Source organism: Alexandromys fortis, unplaced genomic scaffold (assembly GCF_014885135.2).
Source record: "Alexandromys fortis isolate MF-2015 unplaced genomic scaffold, M_Fortis_MF-2015_v1.1 scaffold_57, whole genome shotgun sequence".
Classification (NCBI taxonomy): Eukaryota; Metazoa; Chordata; class Mammalia; order Rodentia; family Cricetidae; genus Alexandromys; species Alexandromys fortis.
The window spans coordinates 3537139-3549060 of NW_026067941.1; the positions used below are offsets into that span (position 1 = coordinate 3537139).

At 54.1% G+C, this 11922-nt stretch overlaps 1 protein-coding gene across 2 annotated transcripts in view; it reads right to left on the minus strand.

Moving 5' to 3' along the window:
* Window positions 1–698: 698 nt before the first annotated feature.
* Window positions 699–11922, minus strand: part of LOC126505249 (solute carrier family 23 member 1-like) — a 43608-nt gene continuing 32384 nt past the window's right edge. For both annotated transcript variants that reach the window (XM_050148023.1, XM_050148025.1), the window contains exons 6-12: window positions 10695–10812; window positions 9784–9940; window positions 8385–8638; window positions 3341–3505; window positions 2995–3103; window positions 2799–2894; window positions 699–1440 (exon numbers count right to left, since the gene is read on the minus strand). In XM_050148023.1, coding sequence (XP_050003980.1) covers window positions 1184–1440; window positions 2799–2894; window positions 2995–3103; window positions 3341–3505; window positions 8385–8638; window positions 9784–9940; window positions 10695–10812 — 1156 coding nt within the window. In that variant the 3' untranslated portion in view covers window positions 699–1183. The remainder of the gene's footprint in view (window positions 1441–2798; window positions 2895–2994; window positions 3104–3340; window positions 3506–8384; window positions 8639–9783; window positions 9941–10694; window positions 10813–11922) is intronic.

Here is an 11922-nt window from a genome sequence, read left to right on the forward strand (position 1 = left end):
GTGATAATCTCCTCCCGTTCCACCCTGCCCCACAGCAGACTTCTGGACCCAGATGTTCCCCACCCCCACCGTGGACTTCAGGGCCCAGATGTTCCCCACCCCTACCGCGGACCTCTGCCCTTCTTCCTCTTGAAAGTAGGTTTGGTCAAACAGAGAGTTTCTGGTGGGGAGGGTGGGGTTGGGAGATCCGATGGATCTCTCCCTATCAAAATATGAAGCCCTGAGCCTGAGCCCCCCTGGGAAACGGTGGAAGGTTCTGAAGGCATCCACGATTAAATGCAGCTGCCCCGAAGCCTGAAGTCCTGCTCTGGCAGACACAGTCTATGGGCTCAGTGGAGTTTGATTCCACCATGCTAGGGCTTTGTCACCTTGAAAGGGTTCTAGGGTTCACTACTCCATGGGAGGAGCAGAGAGTGGGAACCTGGGGTGAAGCAGCATGAGGCAGCCATGGGTCTAGCCTCAGCTCTAGCCAGATGTCTGAGGCCGGGCCCTGTGTCCTGAAGCTGGACAGGTACTGAGAGGGATCTAGGGGTAAGAGAATGTTCCTTACTGCTTTTCTGCTTCAGTGAGAACTGGAAGGCCACAAGGTCCTTGGCTCCGGGGAGAGGGGGACAAAACCATCATATCAGCCCCCCCCCCCGTGTTGAGGTTTGAACCTGGGTCTGTGCACACACCACACAAGTACTCAATCACGGGGCTCCATCCCCAGCATGCTGTTTACTTTTATTTTGAGACAGGATTGTGCTAGTGCTAAGCTGGTCCAGGTAGCCTTAAAGTCACTCCAGCCCAGACAAGCTTTGTGCTTGTGTCTCTCCCGGGCTGCCCCCTGAGTGGCCAGACTCCAGGGTGCCTGGCCCCCTTGCTTTTCAGCAAACAGCCTGCCCCTGTTCGACCCCATGCTCTTGCTCCCCATCCGCCAGAATACTGCAGAGCAAAGCGGACTAGCACTGTGCAGATCCCAGACTCATCGTCCACACCGGAGCTCAAACACAGCAGAAGGACGCCCTGAGGCCAGCCTCACAGGATCGAGCTCTTCATCAACGCTGCTTGGCCCCCACAGTGTGCGGTGTGGGAGGTGCTGAGAAAAGCCCTTGGGCACCCATTTGCGGACAGAGGTCCGTGCATTCTGCTGGCAGATGGGTGGCCAGAGTCTGGCTATGAGATGCGGGTCAGGACCTTCTCTTCACATCTTGGTCTCTGTAACACTCCACAGGTGCTTTCCAGAGGAAGTCTGGGGACACAGAGTGAGCTGGCTCACTCCCGCCTCATCCCCATGTTGGTCTAGCTTGGGCCAGAACGGGAGGGCCCGGGTCCATGAAGATGTGCAGAACTTGGTGCCAATTCCCCAGGGAAAGCCATAGACCTTGGCGGCCTTCACGGTCTCCTCAGAATCCTCCTGGATTTGACTCCATGCCAAGAGGCCTCTCTCCTCCAGGGTGCCTGAAAAGTCAAGGAAGCCCCTGATTTTACTTCCACTCCCCATCCAAGCCTTGAACTCATCCAAGCCCCAACCCTTCTCCTCATTAGACAATCTCAGAGCCGCTACTCATGTGCTGCCCAGCCTCAGCCTCAACCACGGAGCCTCAGCCTCAACCACGGAACCTCAGGGCTCCCCTTGGCACACAGAAGCAGCCTGTCCGTGTGTGTTTGCGGCCCGCAGGTGCACTTATGTTTGGTGGGGAGTATAATCTGGAAAACAGAATGCATGAAGCAGGTGACGTCACAGAAGTTCGTAGGAGAGGCTGGGGAGGGCACAGAAGAGAAAGATGGGTGTGGCTGTCTCCCCAGAAGCCACAGTGATAGGATCTCTATGCCCCTCACGGTCAGTCTCTCCGTTGCCTGCACCCCTGGTGAGCTCAGCCCAAGCCTCACCCCACTATACCCCTTCACTTGTCTGTTTCCCTTCCCATCTCCTCTGTTAGCCTGTGTGTTTGTGGAAGGCAGAGGCGGAGCTCACTTCTCTTTGTATTCTCAATGAGTGGCACCTGCCACACGTATAATGGATAGTTAGAAACAGGAAGGAAGGAAGGAAGGAAGGAAGGAAGGAAGGAAGGAAGGAAGGAAGGAAGGAATATATGTGTGGTTTCCCCCAGCAATAATTATATTCTAGGTTTAAGAGAGCCAAGGCCATCTCTTTTTCCTTTCGTGTCTGGTGCATCCTCCATTTTAGGGCCCTGCTATGGCTAACCTGTATCCCTTGGGAAGTTGTACATGGATAGCCTGATCCTGGGGCTGTTAGTACTCTTCAGTGATGTTTAAAGAGGAGAAAAGTTACAAGGAGTCTGTTGTTGGAGGCTCCAGTCTGCCTGGGCTTGCATGGAGCTCACTGTATAGCCGAGGATGCCCGGAACTCCCGATTCCCCTGCCTCCACCCCACCCCCCCACCACCCTGCACAGGGATTACAGGTGAGCATCTCAGTTTACACACAGGGACTGTATGTCTACACAAACCTCTACCAGCTAAGCTACACCCCAGCCAGTCCTGTCTTCTTTACACAAAAGAGATTGTGGCACACAGGGAGATTGCAGAAATATGCCAGCCCCAAGCAAAGGCAACATGAGGATGCCCTCTTCAACCAAGAAGAAAGGTCCTGTGAGGAACCAGCCTGCCTCGGAGTCCCGGTCTGGGGACTGGAGGAAGAACTGCAGCTTTGCTCACCATATTCTGTGATGTGTTTTGGCAGCAGCTCAAGCTGACTCGTGTAAGCCAAGCCTTACTCTGACTGACAGGAGCTCTGCAGTGGCCCCATCGCTGCCCAGACGCCCACAAGCCCAGCTTCAGGTGGCTGTGGCCTTACCAGGGATGGTGTTGTCCAACACAAAGCCCAGGAATCCGCCAACAAACATGCCTGTGGTCAGGAGCACCTGGATGACCTGGTCCAGCTGGAGAACCCCTGGAATGAGACAAAAGTGACCGTTTGTGGGACCAAGGGCCGCCCTGCTTCCCACCCACAGCAGCGGCAGTCCAGGGTGGAGGAGGGGGACAGGACTCACCCGTCTGCAGCTTCTCAGGGTTCTCGCTCACCCAGTTGGGGATGACGAGCCCACAGTAGATAGAGAAGCCAAACACGAAGAGGTTCCTGGATGAATTCATGTCCACATACTATGGGAAAAAGGGTCCTCAAGTCAGCAGGGCCACAGAAGCCTTACGCGTGCGCACTGTGGCTGGTTGAGAGGTTGGATGCAGCTGGCTGCTGCTTTCTTGTCTTTGGGGTTCGCTATGACCACAAGCACCACCCTCCCCTTCCTCCCCCTCCCCTTCCCCTCTTCCACACAGCTCCATCTCCGGAGCTCCTCTCAGGATGTGTGGCGCTCTTGCTCACTGAGGTCCCTCCCTCACCTGTAGGTTGGAGATCCCCACAGCACTGATGATCCCGAACATGACGATGAACATGCCTCCGATCACCGGGGTAGGGATGGTGGCAAATGCCGCCCCAATCTTCCCAAACATGCCCATCAGAAGCAGCACGCAGCCTGCGGCGACGATCACTATCCTGCTCCCGACCTGCGCGCCCAGAGAGAAGGGATAGGAGCACCAGGCCAGGTAGACGCCCTGGAAACCTGTTCCTCGCTTGTCCTTCACACTGCTGTTGTGAGTCTGCTGCAGGGGCACCGCGTATGCCAAAACTGCCCAATCTCCGTGCTCGCATGCTGAGCCGAGGAGAAGTGAAGGAGGCACTCGGGTCCTGGCTTCAGCCCTCATCTCGCCGCCCTGCCGGACTCTCTCACACCCGTTGGGGACATCACTGACCTTTCTGAAGGTCAGCCTCCACATCTACCACATGAGACTAGGGTACCACACAATTCAGTATGACAAGGCCTGTGGATATTTGCAACGGTACGCGTTGCGCACACGGAATGCTCAGTAAGGGGAAACTGCAGGGGACAGAGACAGTAAGGTTCTTCCGCAGCGTGGTGCACAGCTCCGTGTTGCTCATGCTTTTATGAGGAAGGAATGTCTCTATCTCCCTGCCACATCCCATGCTCCTCCAAAGACGTGAACCTCATTAACACGTCCACACCTACTCCTTGCCCACAGCACTGTAAAGATACCCAGCGCCAGAGACACTGGCCACAAAAGGGGGGGGGGGAGACAGAGGATGCCTTGTACACACCTCTCATTCTGTAGAAGAGAAAACTAAAGAGAGGAACTCAAGGCCCTATGGGAGCCCCGTGCAACGCCAGGGTCTCCTGCGCCCAGCAGCCCATCAGGTTTCAGCCACAGCACCGCACACTCACAGCTGTGTGCGCACAGCGCGTCTGATTTACGCCATGTCCATCTCCAGCCCCACGTCACCTGGTGCTCTGTAAATGGAGCATCTGTCTCTCAGCAGGAGGGACAAGTGACAAACAGGGCATTTTACGAAGGGAACGGGACCATCCTGCAGCAGTCCAGGGTGTGTCCGGAATAGGCACGGGGCAATGGGCACTGAGGGTGACTCTGTGGTGGCTGCCTGGTCTGCCCAGTGGGGACAGTTTAACCAATTTACAAGAAAGGAAGGGAAGAGAGAGCGCCAGTCACCCAAAGATTGGGTGGGGAATATTCTAGAAAGAAAGCGGCATCTGTGAACTCTCTGGGAAAAGCCTGGATCGCTGAAAAGCACAAGGGAAATCAGTGTGCCCGGGGCTGCTGTGCCCAGGGGAGTGGGGGGAACCAGAGCAAGGGATGTGCTCCATCCTCCAGGGCCCTGGGGGTAGGGGAGGGGCAGAAACAAAGTCATATAATGCAGTAGGATTCTCCCCGAAGGAAATACTTCTGACACCTGCTGCCATGTGTGGGTGAGCCTTGTGATTTAAATGAAAATGTCCCCATAGGCTCATACACTTAAACACTTGGTTCCCTATTGGTGGTGCTGTCTGCAGAGGTTATGGAACATTTAGGAGCTGGAGAATTGCTGGGTACAGGGTGGGCTTTGAGGGTTTACAGCCTTGCTGTCCTTCCTAAGCCTGTTTGCTCTCTGTCTTTTCCCCCTTCTTTCCCCCTTCTTTCCCCCCTCCCCCCCGCCACCCCTGTGAGTGGTTAAAATGTGATTAGCCAGTTTCTTGCCCCTGCCTCCATGTGATGCCTCTCTGGTCATGAGGGCTCTATCCCTCTGGAACCGGAGGTTAAAATAAACCTTCCTTAAGTTGCTTTTGGTCATAGCATCTTATCACAGCAGTGGGAAAGTAGCGGATATAAGCCTTGAGGACACTGTGCCAGGAGACTCAGGCCAGTCATGAAAAGTCAGACAATATGTCTCCATTCACACGAGGTCTCCGGGGGCCGCAAATCCAGGGAGACAGGAAGCAGAAAAGGTTGCAGGGGCTGGGGAAAGGAGGAGCTGGGGGAGGGGAATGGGGAGGAGGAAGAGCGGGAAAAGGGAAAAGAGAAGAGAAACAAGGAGGAGAAGATGAGAAACAGGCTGGATGAGGAGTTGGGGTCCTTCAGGATGGGAGGAAGATGGACAGTGCCAAGGGTTGCCTAGCAATGTCAGTGTGCCTGATGCCGCAGCACTGCGGTCACACTGATCCCAGCATTCAGGAGGCTGAGGCGGGAGGTGTAGACATTGGAGGCTAGCCTGGGCTTTATAGTGAAACCCATTGTCAAAACATTGGAGGGGAGTTATGTCAAAGCATACTATATGTGGTGTATAATAAACTAATTAAAATACAAATTTAAAAACCTACCATTGTAACCAAATGGTTATAATGGTAAGTTTTGTGTTATGCATCTTTTATTACAATAAAAATAAAGATGGGAGGAAGCTTCACTCTCTTCCCTGGGGGTTTTAAAGCGGGGGGGTGCTATGGTGTGATATAACGGCTCCCTCCGGGAGAGGCATCTCACTGGGATTACTCAGCAGATTTCCTCACCAAGCAAGTGTTAATACGATGGACTCGGATTTCCCCTTTGCCTACATGGAGGTTCATTTACCATCCAAACTTTATCTCCCGCAGCACCTGCTGTCTCCACCCAGAATCTTAAAGGAGACTCCCCACCCCCCCAGTGCAGTGGTCCTCAACCTTCCTAATGCCGCGACTCTTTAAGACAGTACTCCAGGTTGTGGTGATCCTCAACCATAAAATTATTTTTGTTGCTACTCCATAACTGTAATTTTGCTACTGCTATGAATCATAGCATAGAAATCTGTGTTTTTTGATGCTTTTAGGTGACCCCTGTGAAAAGATCATTTGACCTCCTAGAGGGGTTAGGAACCACTGCCCTAGTTCATTTCCAGAGAGGGCTGGTTATTGCCATGGACTCTGCTTTGGACACACACAGGCACAGAGGCACACGCAAGCCCCCCTCCCTTTCCCTCTCTGTCTGATTTTTTTAAAGGGTACCACCATGCAGCCCCATTTGTGTGAGACGGAAGAGGCTGAATTTCTGGTGTGTGATCGCGTGAATCTACTAAACTCAGCTTCCAGACAGTCAGGACGGTTCGCTTCTGTTCTGTGCTTTCCCCACAGACAGACAGTAATTCTAAAAGCTATTTTAGTGCCAACTGAAGTCCACTAATACGGCAACCAACGAACAGATTATGAGCTTGCTTGTTCTTCCTTCTTCGCTCTGTAGACTGAGTCCTCAGAGATGCTCTGTTTAACACCTCAGCGGTTGACCTGCGTGACTGCAGGTACCACAGGTGGGTCTCCAGGTCCAGCCTGTGGTGCTAACGGTCTCATGGGGCAGGGGGGCGGTCATCCCCAAGCACACCACCATGGGAGCTCCTCGTGAGACCTGGGTCTCCCCCTTTGGCCTGAGAGCTGACAGGTAGGCAGGTAGCTGTGACATCCAAGAGAAGTGACAGGAGTTCTGTGGCCTTCAGCCTGCCCTCCCATCACACACACACACACACACACACACACACACACACACACACACACACGGGGAAAGAACCCATTGTTGCAATGCCTGAAAAGGCCACAGGGTGGAGTGTGAGCCCATAAATCCAAGTGGTCTTGCACCGATCTCTCAGGGCTAATCTAACCAGCTTGAGTCATGGCTAGCCCTGGGCCTGCGGGTCTCTACTCCCTGCTTTTTCCATCTCCTCTAAAAGGCCCTGCTTTAGACACTATGTCCACAGCAATTTGTTTTGTTTATGTAATGTCATTTTCTGTTCTCCATGGGACTTGTTTCCTTTAATGGGAAGGACATTGTTGCTGGACTTACACAGTCCGCCGCTACCTTTCCAGAGCACACACAGCCTGGACCGAAGGCCCTGGAAGCCTTGGGGGAGCATCAAAGACTCCAGAGTGTCCAGAGAGCCAGGAGCTGCTATGGAGGTGACTCTGGCTGGGGTTTGGTTGAGGATTTCAGCTCCACCAGAGGCAGAGTTCACTGGGGGGGTCGAGGGTGGACGGTACAGTGTCTCCAGGCTGCACACTGGAGCTACTGTGGGAGCCATGGACACTGCAAGTTGGGATGCTGTGGGGGAGAGGACCGTATAGTTTCCCCGAGCTCCCAAAAATCGCACTGGAAACCCCTGCAAAGACACACTGGACTACGGGGGCAGCACGGTGCTGTTGTTTCAACACCATTTAGAAACGCCATCCTGGGCTCCCTAGTAGGAAGTGGGTGGGGGGCTGAAGACACATTAGGATGAGACTAGTCAAAAGTGGATGGAGTAGAGATAAGCAAGATCCTAGGAAGGGAGAACGCGAAACCCTATCGTGCAGAGGACAGTCTGCGGCACCAGGAAGGGAGCAAAGGGAACAGGCGCAGAACCCGGTAGAGAACCCAGCAGGAAGTTCAAGGACAGCGAGACGTTAAAGATGACATGAGCGGCCGATGGGTTCACTAAGTCAGGGAGCGCAAAAAATGGAGCATGTGTGTGCTTCAGAGGTCTCTGGGTGTAGGGGCCCTGGGACCCTGAGTCGGGTCTGGCTAGGGGCAGCTGGATATTCAGAGCTGGGCTAAAGGCACTGAATGTCCAGCACAACCAAAGAAAACCAAGTGTTGACAGTGAGATCATGCCTCCTGCAGAGATGGCACACCCTGGCCCCTAGGCCATGAGTGTGTAGCCTTGCCGTGCTCCCCAATGTGCTTTGCAGAGGAGCCTGAGTTGGGGGCGGTGAGCTAGGGAGGGTCTCCTGGATCACACTGAGGGTCGAGCATAACTTTTTGAGTCTTCCTAAGCAGACAACCTTTCACGTCTGTGATGAGAAGACGGAAGAGGGGGCCACGGCCTCCAGGCAGGGCAGCCTGTAAAAGGGCCTCCTGAGAGGAGAATTTCCCTGTCCACACCTCTACTTTAGCCGCATACAGTCCCCATCTCGTTTCCGACTGCCGGGTGAGCAGGATGGCATTTGTCTAAAGCCAGTCTTGGTGAGTTCTCACAACCACAACAGGAAGTTAATCTGCAGGGACCCGGGGCCACCCCAGGAGCCTCCATCAGCAGCCTTACCCTGGTGATGCCCAGTGCCCCGACGTTCTCGCTGTAGGAGGTGGTACCATTGCCGGTGCCCCAGGCCCCTGCCAGCAGGCAGCCAAGGCCTTCGATGCCGATGCCCCGGTTGATGGCGTGCTTCGGAGGGGGTGGGGCACCAACCAGCCGAGCACAGGCATGATAATCCCCCACCGACTCCACCATGGAGGAGATCACTCCAGCAATGATTCCAAAGACTCCAGCCAGGCTGATGGTGGGGAGGCCCCACTGTCCTGCAGAGGTAACCCAAGGGGGCTGTCTGGCCAGAGGAAGCCGCTAGACCGACCCCAAGTCATTTCCTTGCCAGAAGGCTCTCTGGAAGGCTTTCAGACTAGGAAAGCTCTCAGCTGCCAGAGGCTTCGGCAAACTCCTGCCCACCCTTCCACCCGGTGGGTGGAGCAGATGTCCAGACTCAGAGGTCACCATGCACAGACAGGCAGAAATGGTGCCTCCTTCAAAGACAGCCTTGGAGCTGTTGGAAGCTAAGTCTCTACTAGAGAGACTGCTATATCCACAACCCATGAACCAGACAGGCCAGCCTTCAGCCCTGGCTACCTTCGCACACTCCAAGATAAGACCTGAGTGGTCTAAATGAAGCTCTGATCTCCCCCAAAATATTCTAACTCAGTCCTAGGCCTCCTTTGTTTGAGATCCACTGAACCTATCAGGAGACCCAAAGATCTGCCTGAAAGTCAGGCTTTTGGCTCAGCTTCCCTTACATACCATAAGGCCAAGGGCTTCTGGGTAACATGGAGGAGGGTGAGGGGCTTAGGCTCTTGGAATAAGAGAATCTAACCTACAGCTCCCAGGGGCTATTCAAAACAGCCTGGGTTTGGTGTCTGAATTCCCAGCTTCTTGGGAGACAGAGACAAGGCTTGCCTGCCTTTCTGAGTGAATTCAAGGTCAGCCGGAGTGACTTAGCAGTATTCTGTCTTCAAAAGAAAAAGTGAAAAGAGGGCTGGGGCTGTAAGTCTGCGATACAGCAATTGTAGGATCCCCACCAACACACGTGCATGCCTTAGAACAATCTAGAATCTCCCTCTTCACCCTTTTCTCTTAGAGGTCAGATATGGTCTCCCTGGAGCCCATGCCCCTCTTGCAATCCCTCCCCAGACTTTTTTTTTTTTTTTTTGGTTTTTCGAGACAGGGTTTCTCTGTGGTTTTGGAGCCTGTCCTGGAACTAGCTCTTGTAGACCAGGCTGGTCTCGAACTCACTAAGATCCTCCTGCCTCTGCCTCCCGAGTGCTGGGATTAAAGGCGTGCGCCACCACCGCCCGGCCCCTCCCCAGACTTTTTAAGCCCTCCATCCAGTACACTGAACCCCATAGACAGTCCCAGGAAACATGTGTCCCAAAGAACGACACCCATTTCTCCTCACCTGGATAAGGGAAGCGGAACCAAGGGGCCTGGCTCAGCACGCTGCCTTTGGTGTCTGTACGGGCCATGTACCCATATGCCATGGGGGACTTGGGGAGGGTGTTGGTGACAGTGAGCACGAAGCAGAAGAGCCATGAGATGCAGAGGGCCAGCAGCACCTGCCAGAGAGAGCGTCTCTTCACACCCTGCCCGCCCCACCCCTTCCTCTGTGTGTGGGGGTGGGGTGGGGAGTACTCTGAGACCCGGGGTGTTCAGGTGACTGACCCTGCTACTGACAACAGGAATCTGCTGTGTCCATGGATAAATTAGCACATTAAGGGAACAGACGGACAAGAGAGGCAGAAGATTCACTACGGAAAGAGACCTCCGGCAGAGTGGGACAGAAATGTTCACGTCGGGCGGAGCCCGTGGCCAAAGGGTGAGAATCAGGCTCTCCCGCTGTGTGCGTATCTTCATCTATGCCACGGGATCAGACCCGCTCCTCGAACAGCCCAAACCGTGGTGAGATCCCAGAACACTTAGAGGATGGGGAGACTGTTGGCTGAAGAGGAACGGGGCAATAGGAGGCGGTTGCTTCTAGGAGTCAGAGAGAAATTTGTGTGAAAGTATCTTTCTAGAAATCTCTGGAAAAGGAGATACCCCCGAATCATTAGAGGTGAAGCCGTCATCCCCAGGGCTTAGCTATGCAAGCAGCCGGGGGCTAAAGCTGTCTGTCCCGTGCAGATAGATGCTCAGAGTAGGAACCTGAGACGGTATGCCAGCAACCGCCAGGGGGCGCCACCCGCACCCACACGCCTCAGCCTCCAGAGGTGCGTGAGCACTGGTTTTGGAGCTAACCAGGCAGGCATAGGGAGGTTGCCCTACATGCTCCAAGTGAACCAAGAGTGAAAGAGGGCGAGGGGCGGATCTTACAGGGAAGACCTGAAACAGGTTAAATTTGGAGACGTGACACTTCCCTCTTCCATAAACGGGCACAGGCACCACGACGTTCTTGAGATACTGAGAAAACAGAACGATGAGGAAGATGGTCCTGAAACAGAAACAAATGGTCACCTACTTTGGTGGGCTGGATCCTTCCTGGTGGGGGCAGGGTATCCCTTCCAGGCTCTAGGAATGGTCAGGAAGCTGAGCTGGTGGCTTGGCTGGGTCCCTGTAGGAAGCACAGGCCTCCTGCCATCCGTGAAGAGGGGTCGATCCCCACTGGGAGATGCTGCTGGCTGAAGGGAGATAGCGGGCCAGGAGACCGTCACTTCTGGGAGTCGGAGAGATGAGCGACTGGCAGCAGGATCAAGCCAGTCATCAGAGCCACTGAGGCCCGAGTCAGAGATATCTCCCAGAAGCTCTGCACCTCACACCTCTCTCGGATCACACGGGGCACAGTGAATGAGATGCCACCCCTAAGCTCCAGTCTAAACGCTAGAGGCTTCATTTCCCCTCTCCTTGAGCCTCCTTGGCTGTCATCACCTCCCCATAAACACCCCAGCCCCCCCCCACAGCACCCTCCCCATAAACACCCCAGCCCCCCCCACACAGCACCCTCTGACTCATGGGGTCCCCCAGTATTTCAGGGGTCTCAGTATTCCCGCACAGACTAGAAACACCCTTGTGAGCTGGCGCCACTCTTTGTACCCATCTGAGCTCGATGAAATCCTTGCTGGCAAGAGACCAGTGGAGTCAAGTTTTCATCAACACTACATGTTCTTAGACACTGCCGTGATAAATCGGTTTCTATGAGAATCAGTAAGATTAAAACATCTAACAGTCATAATAAATCCTAAGTATCAACTTGTGACCGTCTTAATGATGTGGGAGTGTCATATCAATCTGTTGATTTCATTGGCTGAGCAATAAAGAAACTGCTGGCCCTGATAGGTTGAAAGATAGGTGGGTGGAATAAACAGAATAGAATTCTGGGCGGAAGAGGAAGTGAGGTCAGACTCTGCTCTGCTCCCGGAGAGACACAACAGCTCTGCTGGAGCAGAGACGCCATGCTCAGCTCTCCCGGGTAGACGCGATAGCTCTGCTCTCTGAGGCACACGCGATGAAGATGGATGTAGGCTAGACTCTTCCCGGTAAGCGCACCTTGGGGTGCTTACACACATTATTAGAAATGGGCTAGTCCAGGTGCGAGAATTAGCCT